Genomic DNA, 13,781 nt, shown 5'->3' with positions numbered 1-13,781 from the left:
CTGAATGAGTAGAATAAAGTCTATCAAAATAAATACATGCAATCGAGCATGTGGTCATGAGCATGTGGAAATATGGTTTTTCCAGGCGGGTCTCTGCTAACCTATTGGTGGTGTCTCCTGTCCAAACTCCAACCAGGCCCGAGGCGGGAGCCAACCTGGAGTGCCATCTCTCGGCTCTCTTTAACCATCTCTACCTTATTTCTGGTTTTCACTTTCCAGTGTTTTCTCTTTACCACTTTCTTTACCTAAACATACACATACTGAATGCTTGAGAAATACCGAGAGATTTATTGATTCCTGATAAAAATCTGTTCTTCTAGCTTACCACGCAGTACACATTTGATATACGTATATAATAAAAAATTTTTATGATTTTCTAGCTTACTGTCTTTTGACATATGGAATTACTTCCATATAAAAAAGAATGTATTTTAAAAAAAATTCACTTTGACGCTTTCAAACGTGAAGAAAAAAAATTCAGGAGATCATCACAAAATAAACCTTCAGCCATTTACCACCAAGATTAATAACATTGCCACAAACCCTTCTAAATTAATTTATTATTAAACAGAACTCTTTTATGTAAAAAAATATATATTCTTAAAAATACTTTTGTTTGGGGCTGGAGCAATAGTACAGCGGGTAGGGCATTTGCCTTGCATGCCGCCAACCTAGGTTCGATTCTCATCATCCCATATGGTCCCCCGAGCACGGCCAAGAGTAACTCCTGAGTGCATGAACCAGGTGTAACTCCTGTGCGTCGCCGGGTGTGACCCAAAAAACAAAAACAAAAAAAAATAAAAAAACTTTTGTTTGTTTTCCTTTTGGGCTACACCCAGATGTGCTTAGGCTCTGTGTTCAGGGATCACTCCTGGTGGGATTCAGGGGGACAATATGGGGCACCAGAATCGATCCTGGGTCGACCAACTATCTATTGCTATGGCCCCAGTTGTAGATGTTTTGTTCACTGGTTGTAGCTTTAAGTTTTTATAGCCAAAATATTAGAAGTCACTATTATTAAACTATACAATTTAATAATATACTACAACACAAAATATTATCTATTTTGGTGGGAGCTTCCTCCATGGGGGCCATGCCCAGCAATGCTCAGGGCTTACTTCTGGCTTCGTGCTCAGGGATCACTTCCTATGGTACTCAAAGACTCGACATAGTGCTGGGAATCAAACCAGAGTTGGCCGCATGGGTGACAAGAGCCTTGCTTGTGGTGTTCTCTCTGCCCCTATTTTAATATTTCAGAGTCTGCATCAACTTAACTGATTTTTTTAAAAAAAAAAGTTTTAGGAGAGTACCAATAGAATTATGTAAAATACTAACTATCTCAAAGCATGTTTTCTGTTCCCTGAAAAGAGAAGAACAAGATTCCTCCACCATGAGCATCTCAACACAAAGCACCCGAGGCGTGGGGGTGCGAGTGTTGGTGATTGATGCAGGTGCAGGTTCCGTAAAGGAGAAGCAGGAAGCGCCAAGGAGCGACGCCAAGCCCACTCACAGGTCTGGGTCCGGTGGAGCTTCGTCTCTCTGCATGCACAGACGCCGTCGCTGTCTGGCGGATGTGCTGGAAGATGCTGAGGAGGGTCGAGGCTCTGAGGCTTCTGAGCTTTGGCCTCCAGGGCCACTGACATCAAAAAGATGCTGCTCGACGGCTGACCGGATGGTTCTTTCTAGAAGTCTGGACAAAAGGAACACAGAGACGATTAAAAAACAAACAAACAAACAAAAAAACCCCTAAACCAGTTTATCAACGGTTTTCTTTTCTTTTCTTTTTTTAAACAAGTGCCCATAATTTTGGAAATATTAATATATATATATTTTTTTTTCTTTTTGGGTCACACCTGGCGACGCACAGAGGTTACTCCTAGCTCTGCACTCAGGAGTTACTCCTGGCGGTGCTCAGGGGACCATATGGGATGCTGGGAATCGAACCCGGGCCGGCTGCGTGCAAGGCAAACACCTACCCGCTGTGCTATCGCTCCAGCCCCGATATTAATATTGTTAATGGAAGCCCTACTGCAGCTTGTGCAGAGATGAGAGATGAGGCCTTGTTTGCGTCACGAGTTAAAAACTAAACCATACAGTTTCCACCAATTTTATACCCATGTTTCTCATCATCCTGAGTCCAGGATTATTGAAATGCTCATAGTAAATCTAGCAATAATTATAGGAGGAATTCAGGAAATAGAGGTCATTCACTATCAGGCAGAATGAGGAGAGCTTACTTCCCTCATAAAGTAAGAATGGATCTATTCTTACAAAGCCGACCTTCCTCCAGTCTCATACCAGTTCGACAGAGAGGGAGAGCATAATTTACAAAGCAAATGGGCACAAGTAATTTCATGATACCTACTATCTATTTAGATCCTTTACAGATAAAATTGCATAGGAATAATGGTACTGAACAACCCATTTTATCAGAGCGATCATATAACAGAATGGAAATTTTTCCAAACCTTTATTCAATTAAATTATGCCATAAATGACTAAAGTTGTATTCTTGAAAATATTCAAATATTCAAACATATGTGTATTATGTATCACAATCACGATCACGACCATCCTGTTATTCGTCGATTGCCTCGAGCAGGCCCCAGTAACGTCTCCTTCATCCTAGCCCTGAGATTATACTCAAGGCTCTTTAGGAGAATGAGACCCATCATTGTTACTGGTATTTGGCATTTTGGGTACACTATGGGGAATTCGCCAGACTCTGCCGAGTTGTATTATGTATGTGCATATATATATATATATATCCGAATTAAGAAGAATAGATTTTTTTTTGCATACTCTGAGTAAAATAGGTAAGCCTAGGTTATACATGTAAGACAGAGATGGTAGCATTTTTAAAAGTATAGAATCTTTCAACATGTCTAATCTTTCTTTTATCATTGCACTATTTAATGCTAAACAAGCTATCATGTAAAATTCTAAACATCTCAAATTATGTTTTCTGTTCCTTGAAAAGAGAATAACAATCAGGAGTCAAACTGTATACATTAAATATGTAGGATTTTTTTGTATCACTTATATCTCAATAAAGCTGACAAAAATGGGTCTTGAAAATTTAATAACTCCATTTTTTCTAAAGATCATTGTATAACAGAGATGAATTAGTTTAAAAGTATTTTAAAACAACGAGCAAGTCTAGTTCAACAGAAGCATTTAAAACTCTTCCTCGAGGTGTTTTCAACATTAGCACAGGGAATGAGTAAATTAACACAGACATAAAGACCCATCCTACAACTTTTTAAAACTACCCAGACATATAAGTGAAAATTATTAGGAAACAAATACACAAATACACAACCTTGATGCAATCCTGGAATCTCTCCAGAGTTTACAGAGCTACGAGAGGTCAATCTGATTGCTTTGTCACTTCACAAATTAGGAAACAGAGCCCCACCATACAAAAGTGCTAGTTCTAGATTCATCGCAGTCAAGGCTTCTATTTTTTTCTTTCTTCCTTCTTGTCACGACCCCTCCACCCCATCTGATTCCTGCTGATGAAACATGTCCCCGAAGGCTCACACACAGGGCTTGGGAGAAGTCGCAAAGGGCAAAGCATGCAGAAGGCCTAGCACTGTGTGGCATCTTAGCATCCCAAGGAATGATGGGAAAATCTTTGGACAAGGACGTTTTCACGAATACTTGGTGTAGCATGCAGGATATAGGCATGAGGGCTGTGAAAACAAAACGAATGATAAGGTCCTATATTTATGGCGTTTATGGCACTGCTGTGAAGCAAAAAAAAAAAAAAGCACACACAAGTCACGAATTCTCAGAGATGGGTTGATTGCATCAAATCAAGCCTGAGGACAGCAGCAGTGGGTGGTCAAGGATAGCTTCTCGGGGGAAGATGAGATTTGAACAAATGCTAAAACGCTACCACATGTGAGAAGAACCGACGCAAGGCTGCTGACCTATTCCAGAAATAGGGTCATGTGGCCCAAATCTGAGGAACGATTCGGTCAGAAAGGTGCATGAGGGCAGGTCAGTGGGCGTTTCGATTTTAGTCCAGGTTTGGTTAGTGGCCTTCAAAGGTCAAAGGGCCATGAGTACACAAACTCATAAAGGCCGCCCTTGCCCTGAGCTAAACCAACTGGCCACACAGCTGACTTGTTTTGTTTGTGTGTGAGCGTTCCTCTTAGACTTCAAGATCCCCGCGGGCAGAACACGAAGCTGATCTGACAGGAAGCCTTTCCGCTGCTACGTGTGACACTTTGCTGGGTAAATGCAGGCTGAACTAAGTCAAAGAAACAGAGACCCAGATAACTCCTTGACCTTTAATGGAGTCACCTTCCAAAGCAAGATAACTCCAAAAGTACCCAGAATGTTTTGCAAATAGGAATTGGCCCTGACATTTATTTTTACTGAAATTTTCTGACATTTCATTCTTCTTACTGAAATCAATGAAAATCTCAGACATTCAAATGACTACTACGGCGTCACTCGCTCACCCGCACTGGAAAACTCACATCAGAACATTAAGTTTCCCCATAAGAAAATGATCAATTTTAACGGAAAAAACTTTTCAGGGCTGTGAACATTGCTCTTTTAGTTTGTGTAGTTTTTAAAAAAATAAACATTAGGGGCTGGAGCCATAGTACAGCGGGTAGGGCGTTTGCCTTGCACGCGGCCGACCTGGGTTCGATTCCCAGCATCCCATATGGTCCCCTGAGCACTGCCAGGAGTAACTCCTGAGTGCAGAGCCAGGAGAAACTCCTGTGCATTGCCGAGTGTGACCCGAAAAACAAAACAAAACAAAAAAAAGCATTAGCTGTTTGTTGCCTCAAGATCCAATAGAATGTACCACGACTGCATAGCGTCCTCCGGTGTCATAAAGGAGACAAAAAGGAAAGGAAAGAACAATGCAAGGCACTTACTCTCCACTGGCTGACACACTGCCCACTTGGGACACGCGAGCACTGTGGGAAAAAGAGCAGAGGGAAGGGCAGTTAGGTTAGACGAGGAACCAGACCCCACACATCTGGCTGAAAGCGTTAGCCCCAACTGACCCCTTTCGAGATCCTTGGTTCTAGGAGGAGTGACCCTAGAACACTGGCTTTTTCTCGTTTTCGACGATGTCCATGACAAACGGTCTCACCAGCGACATTTGGGCATCATCTCTGCCCCTCCAGCTACTGTCATGTCCTGCCTAGGGTCTTCTCGTTTTCCCAGATGTTAATGTGGTCGTTCCAGTTACCACCTCCTGTTCCTGCTCAGCCGCCCTCCCCCAGGGGACAGAGAGAGATGGAGAGCATCTTTCTAACGCTATTCTGAACCCGCGGGGAACAGCAAGGAACAAGAGGGCTAAACATGAGGGACTAACCTTGCCTTCTACACATCTAGTTCCAAAATCCCCTCCCCCCCCCCTTTTTTGGGGGGGGAGCTACACCCAGTGGTGCTCAGGGCCAACTCCTTTCTCTGTGCTCACGGGTCAAAGCATCTGCATACACCAAGGCGAGTATCCCTTGGCCCCAGTACCGTCTCTGTAACCATCTAAGTCATGCATTCCTCTTAGATTCCTTGACATGAAAATCATCTTAAGTTCTACGAAACTTCTTGGTTGATCTTACAAGAAATCAACGGCTCTTCCATGAAGTATTTGGAAATTTCCTCTGCCTCTGCGTCTTAAAGCCTGAATTCCTTGGAAAGTAATTCAAAGTGCCAGCCTAAATGGAGAGCTTTGGAGCACTGTCCCATGAGCCTCCCTTAGAGGCCGTTCCATTCTGCCTGCCTCCGTGCTCCTAGAACAAGGTGGAGGGCTACAGCTGCTCTTCTACCTGTGACCCTATCTGTAATTCTCACATTTTTGTTCCTCTCAAGTGCTTAGTTTATTTCCAAGTCAAGATTGGAAAGCACGCTTAAAAAAAATGAAATCTGGAATACCTCTTTAGGGCACATACAACTATATAGCTTTACCAAATAACTATAATAATTATCCTCTTTCTCTTTCTTCTTTATAGAAGATACCTGTACAAAATAAGAATTGCTCCCAGTGGAGTAAAGAGATGAGAAAAGATAATAAAATATAATAAAAATATAAATAATAGATAATAAAAATATAATAATAAAATTAAAATAAAAATTAAAAGATAATAAAAAATATAAATAAAAAAAAATAAGAATTGCTAATTATTAGTGTTGATGGCTACCTTTCAGTGATTCAGTGATTCCAAATACTATATATCACACTATATAATAAATGATAACATATTACATTGTATAGGCCATATGTATATTTACACATTACATTATATATTGCATTATAATATGTTACATGTACATTATAAATATAATGTAATATAGACCATATATATTTATATATTACATTATATGTATTATATATACATTGCATATAATTTAATTTTCGGCATGAATGTTGACTTGAAATCATCTGTTGAATTTTCCTTCCATGTATATCTTATGTCTTAAATGATGAATTCAAGTGCTTCAAGGGATTATATGTTATTTACCATTATTTTCATTATATACTACCATACTATCATCCGACTCAGCACAGTATGCATTATGTCAGTGAGCAAACACAATATTTATCTCCAGATAACTTTCTTTAGTTAAAACTGAAGTTTCTTTTTTGCATGGTCATTAACCAGAGCCAACTCCCAGAAAAAACTTTAAAATAGAGCAACTCTGCTTAAGGAAGATGCTAAGAATTATAATTAATGAATATACTCTAATCAGTATTGAGTACGTAACTGTGTTTCCGACATTGTATATATATTTTTTTTAATGTCGATTGAGTCACTGTTTACCCTCTGAACAAGACTCTCTTTCTCTCCCTGCTTTTGGGTGAGGCATGAGATATTAACTAAGTTGTCCGCAGTCATAAAGCCAAGAAATAGATGAGTCAGATTTGAAGCAGGAAAATTTTAGCTTAGTTTTGCCTCTTACTTACTGCAGTAGACTTGTAGTCCATCACTCATTAGCAGAAAAACGCTCAAGAATCATCTTGGTCCATGGAAGCCTGACCTAGCTATTTGACTTTGATTTCAGCCATGACCGTTTCTCCTCTGCTCACACTGCCTGTTATTCACAGTGCTCCCAGGTTACATAACCAACAATAAATCCTTTGCAGTTCTCTGTCCTTCCTTGGAACAGGCAGTCCATGCTTTGGAAACTTTGTGGTTCACCTCTGTAAACTCAACGCTGTATAATTAACTCCTGTACTCCACTTTCGATGCAGTTACACAACCGTGCCTTGGGGAGCCGGCATCAGTGTGGAATGTGAATGATAACTCGGCGGGAACCCCGAAGACGCAAAAGTCGGCTCGATGCTAAAGCACATTCCAAAAGAAATATTACGATCATGTCCTTTGGTCGTCCAAGCAATTCCACAAGAAAGAGGTAACTGTTTTCTCCATCCACCTACACGCTTTTGGACTGAATTTCTCTTTGCTCACTAAAGCACCTCTGGTATTTTTATGTTCAGTGCGTGCGTGCGTGCGTGCGTGTGTGTGTGTGTGTGTGTGTGTGTGTGTGTGTGTAAAAATTACAGAAAGGTGAAGAAGAAGAAGGCTAGGCAGAGATAGCCAACAGGGCCAGACTCTGAAGTCACTCTCGTTCAGGGATGACTAACTCTCTAATTGCGTCTCCAATGCTAATGTGAATTCGAGAGTCATCTGGGAGATTCGTTGCACAAAAATGCTGATCCCGTAGGTGGAAATCTAGAGAAGGGGGAAGTCTCCGAGAAGCTAAAAAAAAATTCAGTGATGATTCCAATGCTATTTGCGGAAGATGCTGATGAGCAAAGATCTAAATCCTTGCTACCAAAGTTCTTGAAAATTCCAATTACTTAGATGTCACCTGGGCTATTTTCAACCTTTTAAAGGAATGAATGTGAAAAAATGAGAAAACTAGGCAAATCTCGGGGAATTAAAAGATAACACATCAACATTTCCTTTAGTTTAAAGAGAAATGACCCAAGTCTTCCAGGTGCTTCTTTAGAATGTAAAGTCCGGGACAGCACAGGTGAAGTCGCTTCCCTCGCACACACGGACTCGGTCTGATCCCGAGCCCTGCACGGTCCTTTGAACATGGCAGGGTGCAGCCTAGATGTCCCTGAGCACCTCTGGGCGGCCTGGGTAACCCCTCCACACACCAGGGCCTGAGCAGCACAGCCCTCCTGGGCCCAGCTGGCTGATAGTCTCTGGGAGAAGCCTCTGGTCCTCTGAGCCCTTCTTGGGAGGCCCTCCACCCCCCAAAAGAAACAAGAACAAGCCAATAACAAGATTAGTAATTGGGGTGTTTCTCACCAGGGGGTGCTTGAATGAGCCTAGGAGAGACAGTAGTTGCCTGGATATTGGGGCAGCGGGGGCGGGGGGTGTTACTTCCTGTCTATGGGTTTAGAGACGACACATTCTCCCTGGGACTGGAGTAAACATTTCTCTGCTGTAGGTCAAATAAACTCGAGGACCCCTGAGTCAGATCCCAGGCATTTTTGCGAATATATTTATCTTAGGCCGAAGGGATGATGCATCTTGAACAGTAATGAGGTATTTATAGTATACTTAACATGTTCATGTATTTATGTTTTTAAGAGTTTCTGAAGAAATATTTAGAGAGCCCGGCAAGATACTGAGAGTATCCAGCCCGCATAGCAGAGCCTGGCAAGCTCCCCGTATTCAAAACGTATTCAATATGCCAAAAAACAGTAACAAGTCTCACAATGGAGACGTTACTGGTGCCCGCTCGAGCGAATTGATGAACAGTGCTACAGTGCTACTTTCCACTTCGGGCCTGGAAAGAGACACTCTCCTCCTGGCTCTGCAGGTCATGAGCTGAAACCAGAGGAAGTTGTTGGTTAACTCGGAGACGTTTGCATTGGCTGTAACATATAGAAAATGAAAGATCTGGCCGGTGAGTTTTAACCTCCTTTCACTGCTGAAAGTTTATAACACTAGCCCAGATTTAAGTTTATCGCCCCAACACTCAAATCATGCAAAAGGAAATAATAGCATACTTAGTTTTACGGCAGTGTCTACCAGATTCGTGAGTGATGAAGTATCTGAAAGGCACTGCTCAGGTATTCAGACATCTTCCTGCTTCTAGGGATACGTGCTCAAGAACTCTTGAAGAATAACTGGGAGTAGCTATGACAGAGATAGGGACAGCTCCCCCATCTGTCTGTAATGGGCTTCCAGAGGCAATTCCAAGACCCTGATGAGGCTGCAGCGAGAGTACAGTGGGGAGGGCACTTGCTTCTGCATCGCAGACCCTGGTTTGATCCCTGGCATTGCACAGGGTTCTCAGAGCCTGGCCAGTAGGGGTCCCTGAGCACAGCGGCAGTGAGTTCCTGAGTACCTCTGACCTTGACCCCCAGGCCCAACAAAATCCAAACCAAAAACTAAGACAAAGAGAAACAAGCAAATAAGGTAAAGTGAAAAGTACAATTTCCCCCTATCTATATGCAGCTTTTTTTTATCCTCTGCATTTAGCCAAAAATAGTGAAAGTTTTCTACAGTCCTTGACAAATTTACTGAGAAAATTTCTTATACTTGGATGTGGAAGAGTTAACTTCCTAACATTAGTAAATCAAATATTTGAAATGGAAAGAAGGAAGTTCATGTGAAGACTCTACATTCTGACCCATTTTTTTTTTTAATTCACAAACATATTCTAATGATGGTGCAATGAATTTTCTATCGCTGCAGTCATTTTAAATAGACATAAGCCTACTCTGAAATAAACTCTATGACCATATTTAAATGTACTTTGCTTTTATCTCTATCAGCAAAACCCAGATAACATTTCTCTAAGCTGATCTGCTCAGTAATATTAGTCTATAAAGTTTGCAGGTGATAAGATGCAAAGAATACCCGTCAAAAATTGTTTCCTTAATCAGATCTTTTGATTTTCAATAAAGAAATTTACGAAAAGGGAAAGATGTTTCAAATCTGCTAAAACCAGCTATCTTGAGAAGTTGTAATTTTCTCAGTGTCCTCTTATTTAGCAATCTCTTTTCTTTGGGGCATAAAACTCTGCCTGTAAAGTTCTTTTTTTTTTATAATTTATTTATTTATTGAATCACTGTGGGAAAAGTTACAGAGCTTTCGGGTTTAGGTCTCAGTCATGTAAATATCAAACACATTTCCCTTTACCAATACTTATTTTTAACCCCGAACCCCAATAGACCCCCACCTCCCACCCCTCCCAATTCCTGTGAGGCAGATGAGTTCTAGTTAATACTCTATCTACTTTGACTAGATAGATTGTTTCGATAGAAGATGCACAATTATTGTTTAGAGTTTACGACCCACCCCCCACAATCAGATATGCTGAAACAGCGTTGTGAAATGATTTGCTTTCTACAACTTGGTTTAAGAATAAAATGATGTCGCGCGGCCGCGATACCGGTTTTGAATTTCTGCTATTTTACTTATTGACCCTGGAGGAATTTCTATTAAAAGTTAGATAGTTAAGAGATTGGTTTCTGTGCCCTGGAGTCATGGCCGTGCCGGAGAGCCGCTCGTGGGGGGCAGCTGGCGACCTCGGTGGGGCGTGGGGGACGGCCCACAAAGCCCCCCTTCCCATGAGGTCCCCGCCGCTCCCACCGAGCCCGGCTCAAACCTGCTGTCCACAAGGCTCCCATGCGGCCGCCATCTTTCTTTCTGCCTGTAAAGTTCTAACTAATCAATTAACTGATTCATTGATCAAACAATTGGCTTTTGGGTCACTCTCAGTGATGTTGGGCACTTATCCTGGTTCCACACTCAGGGATCAGTATTGGCACAGGGTTGCTTATCAAACCTGTGTTTGCTGTGGATGAATGCCTTAATCCCAGCACTATTTCTCCTGTCTTAAAATGTTACTTTAATAATAGGAACCAATAGACCTAACAGAATCACCCTTTTCATCTAGAAGATAGTATTTATGCCAACTCCGTTTTTTAGTGAATCTGAATTTTAAAAAATAAATATGTGATTTTTGGAGAGTGTCATCTCCACATGCATGAAGGTACTGGCAGAGAAACAAAGCATATGGGTCCCAGGGCTGAGATCTCCAAGCTTTCTCAGATCGGGGCTGAGCATCCTCCACCCAGATCCTCCATCTTCCAGTAGGCAGGGGTCACACCCACCAACTGCCCTCTGGTGCCATGTAATCCCATGAACGGCCAAGACCCAGAGACTATAAAACCCAGTTCCCGGAAGCGCCTGGCAGCATTTGCGGCCACGCAACATCTTATTATCTCATTCTTGCTTTGCACAACCTGGCAGGCTACCGAATGTAAGCTGCCCACACGGCAGAGTCTGGCAAACTCCCCGTGGCATACCCAATATGCTAAATACCAGTAACAATGATGGGTCTCATTCTCCTAACCCTGAAAGGGCCTTGAATGTGGCACTTTTTAGAATCTCAGGGCTAGGACGAAGGAGACGTTACTGGTACCTGCTTGAGGCAATCGATGAACAACAGGATGGTTGTGATCATGATCGCAAAATATGTGATTTTTTTAAAAGCTTCATGGGAACATACAGTATGTCTGAGTTGATGCTGAGTGGAAACGGATGAGCACAGCCTCTCTGTGAGCAGTGGAGCTTTGAAACATTCATGGACCAAATGCTCTTCCTGCCTTTGCCTTCTCTCACCCCCGTGTTCGGGGACTGAGCAGGCCAGGCTCATGTCTGCTCCTCCGTGCTGCTTCATATACCAAAAGCCCCAGGCTGCACGGAAGTTGAAAAACGATGATGACAGCAGGAAAGCGAAAGAGAACAAGGAACTCCACCCTGGTTCAGAAAAGAAGTTTCTGCAGAGCTGGAAAGACACCTGCTCTCTGGTCAGCGGACAGGGAGTGATCTAAGTCAGTCCCGTCCCAAACCCCTCTCTCTCTCTCTCTCTCTCTCTCTCTCGCTCTTGCTCTCTGTGCCATTTAGACAGTGAGACTCACATCTGCAAGGCTACAAGATGCTTTTCAATATCCAACCCTCCACCCCATTCATGAAGTTACCACTGAAATAAAGTTTCGTCACTGCTAACAGAATGGCATCAGTGGCCGTTAGTGTCATTGGGATCAGAACGGGAAACTGAGGGTACCTAGATCGGGCAACACCAGTCTGCTACTTGTTTCAGTAGATGTTTGCATTTTTACTTAAACCTGAAGTTTTTACAATCTTTCCCCTTTTGGGGGCCACAGCTGGGAGTGCTGGTGGATCTTGCTCCCAGTGCGGTCCTGGGGGTGGGAAGGTCATTTAGGCGGTGCTCAGGGGACCAGGCAGTGCTATGGGTCATACCCAGGGCTCCCACCGGCAAAACATATCCATTCCATCCCTCTGAGCTATCCCCCAAGTCCCTGACAACGGCGGTTTAGAAACTGAAGTCCAGGACCAGGAAGATAATACACAGGTAGGGCGCTTGCCTTGCAGCGGGTAGAGTCAGGTTTGATCCCAGCATCCCACATCTCTCTCCCCACCCTACCCCAGCCCACCAGGAATGATAAATGAATGCAGAGCCAGGAATAAGCCCTGAGCACCACCTGGGGTGTCCCCAAAACAAAAGCCAAGAAACAGAAGTCCACAGGGAGCCAAGCAGATTGAAGACTGAAGAAGCAAGAGGTATGGATTTGAATTGCGACAGAGGGATCGTTTTCTACAAGCAAAATTTTCCTTTGCGAAGAGAGAGAGAACAAGGGGGAATGCCCTGCCACAGAGGCAGGGTGGGGTGGGGGGTATGGGGGGGGTGGGAGGGATTCTGGGACCCGTGGTGGTGGAGGATGGGTACTTGATCATTGTACAACTGAAACCCAAGCACAAAAATTTATAAGTCTATAACTGTACCTCATGGTGTTTCACTAATAAAAAAAATTTCCTTTGCTCTTGATCATGCTAAGGGAAGCGTGAAGTGAAAAAAATCCATTTGTTTATCTAATTTACCTGCGTTTCTCAGGTCAGCTGAGGCATACGTGGTTTAATACTTCTATTAGCCCCAATAAGACCAAACACCCTCCCTCCCCACGCTGTAAAAGGCTAGTCATAAGTTCAACGAGGAATCCCTGAAGAATTCTATGAAAAATGGTAATAAAGTGCATGATTATTCCTCAGTATAAAATAATTATGCTGTTGCTGTATTGAGTGTTTTTCAGCTAAGGGCATGGGTAAGAATCTACCTGTTCCCTCTCTCTCCTCTCCCAACTCAAGTGTTTACTGGGCTATTTAAAACAGACGTATAAAATTGATTGTTTACTATTCAAATGAGTATTCAAGAAGGGTTTGTCCTTAAATATCCTTCTTTTAACTTCACAGTGTACTCTGGTGTTTTCCTCAATGATAATCAGCAGAACTGTCTGTGACCATGGAAACCATAACCACTGATCTCTCCTGTCTAACATGGTGACCACAGCTAGATATGGCGACAGAGCTCTTCAAATGGGACTAGTGTAACCAAGGAATTACAATTTTAGCTTTAATTTAATTGTATTACAATGAATTCAATACACGTAGCTCATTGATTTCTGTCTATTCCTACCCTACTCTTTTTTTTACCCCAGCTGCCTTTGACACAAAGCAAATCCATCTGTAAAACTTTAATAGGTGTTTTCTCAATCGCATTTGTCTTTGGACAAACTGGCAGGCTACCGAATGTAACCTGCCCACACGGCAGAGCCTGGCAAACTCCCCGTGGCATACCCAATATGCCAAATACTAGTAACAATGATGGGTCTCATTCTCCTAACCCTGAAAGAGCCTTGAATATGGCACTCTTTTTAAAAGTCTCAGGGATAGGACGAAGGAGACGTTACTGGGGCCTGC

The 13,781-nt window shown here is 42.6% G+C and overlaps 1 protein-coding gene across 2 annotated transcripts in view; it reads right to left on the bottom strand.

The window, feature by feature from the left end:
- Positions 1–13,781, bottom strand: part of FAM13A (family with sequence similarity 13 member A) — a 96,534-nt gene that overhangs the window by 61,134 nt on the left and 21,619 nt on the right. The window contains exons 2-3 of one of the 2 annotated variants that reach the window (XM_056111234.1): positions 4,899–4,940; positions 1,511–1,690 (exon numbers count right to left, since the gene is read on the bottom strand). In XM_056111234.1, the coding sequence (XP_055967209.1) occupies positions 1,511–1,690; positions 4,899–4,940 (222 nt within the window). The remainder of the gene's footprint in view (positions 1–1,510; positions 1,691–4,898; positions 4,941–13,781) is intronic. The other variant, XM_056111235.1, reaches the window with a different exon arrangement.

Source organism: Sorex fumeus, unplaced genomic scaffold, assembly GCF_029834395.1.
Source record: "Sorex fumeus unplaced genomic scaffold, SorFum_2.1 ptg000013l, whole genome shotgun sequence".
In the NCBI taxonomy this organism is placed as follows: Eukaryota; Metazoa; Chordata; class Mammalia; order Eulipotyphla; family Soricidae; genus Sorex; species Sorex fumeus.
This window is presented reverse-complemented; position numbering and strand designations above follow the sequence as displayed.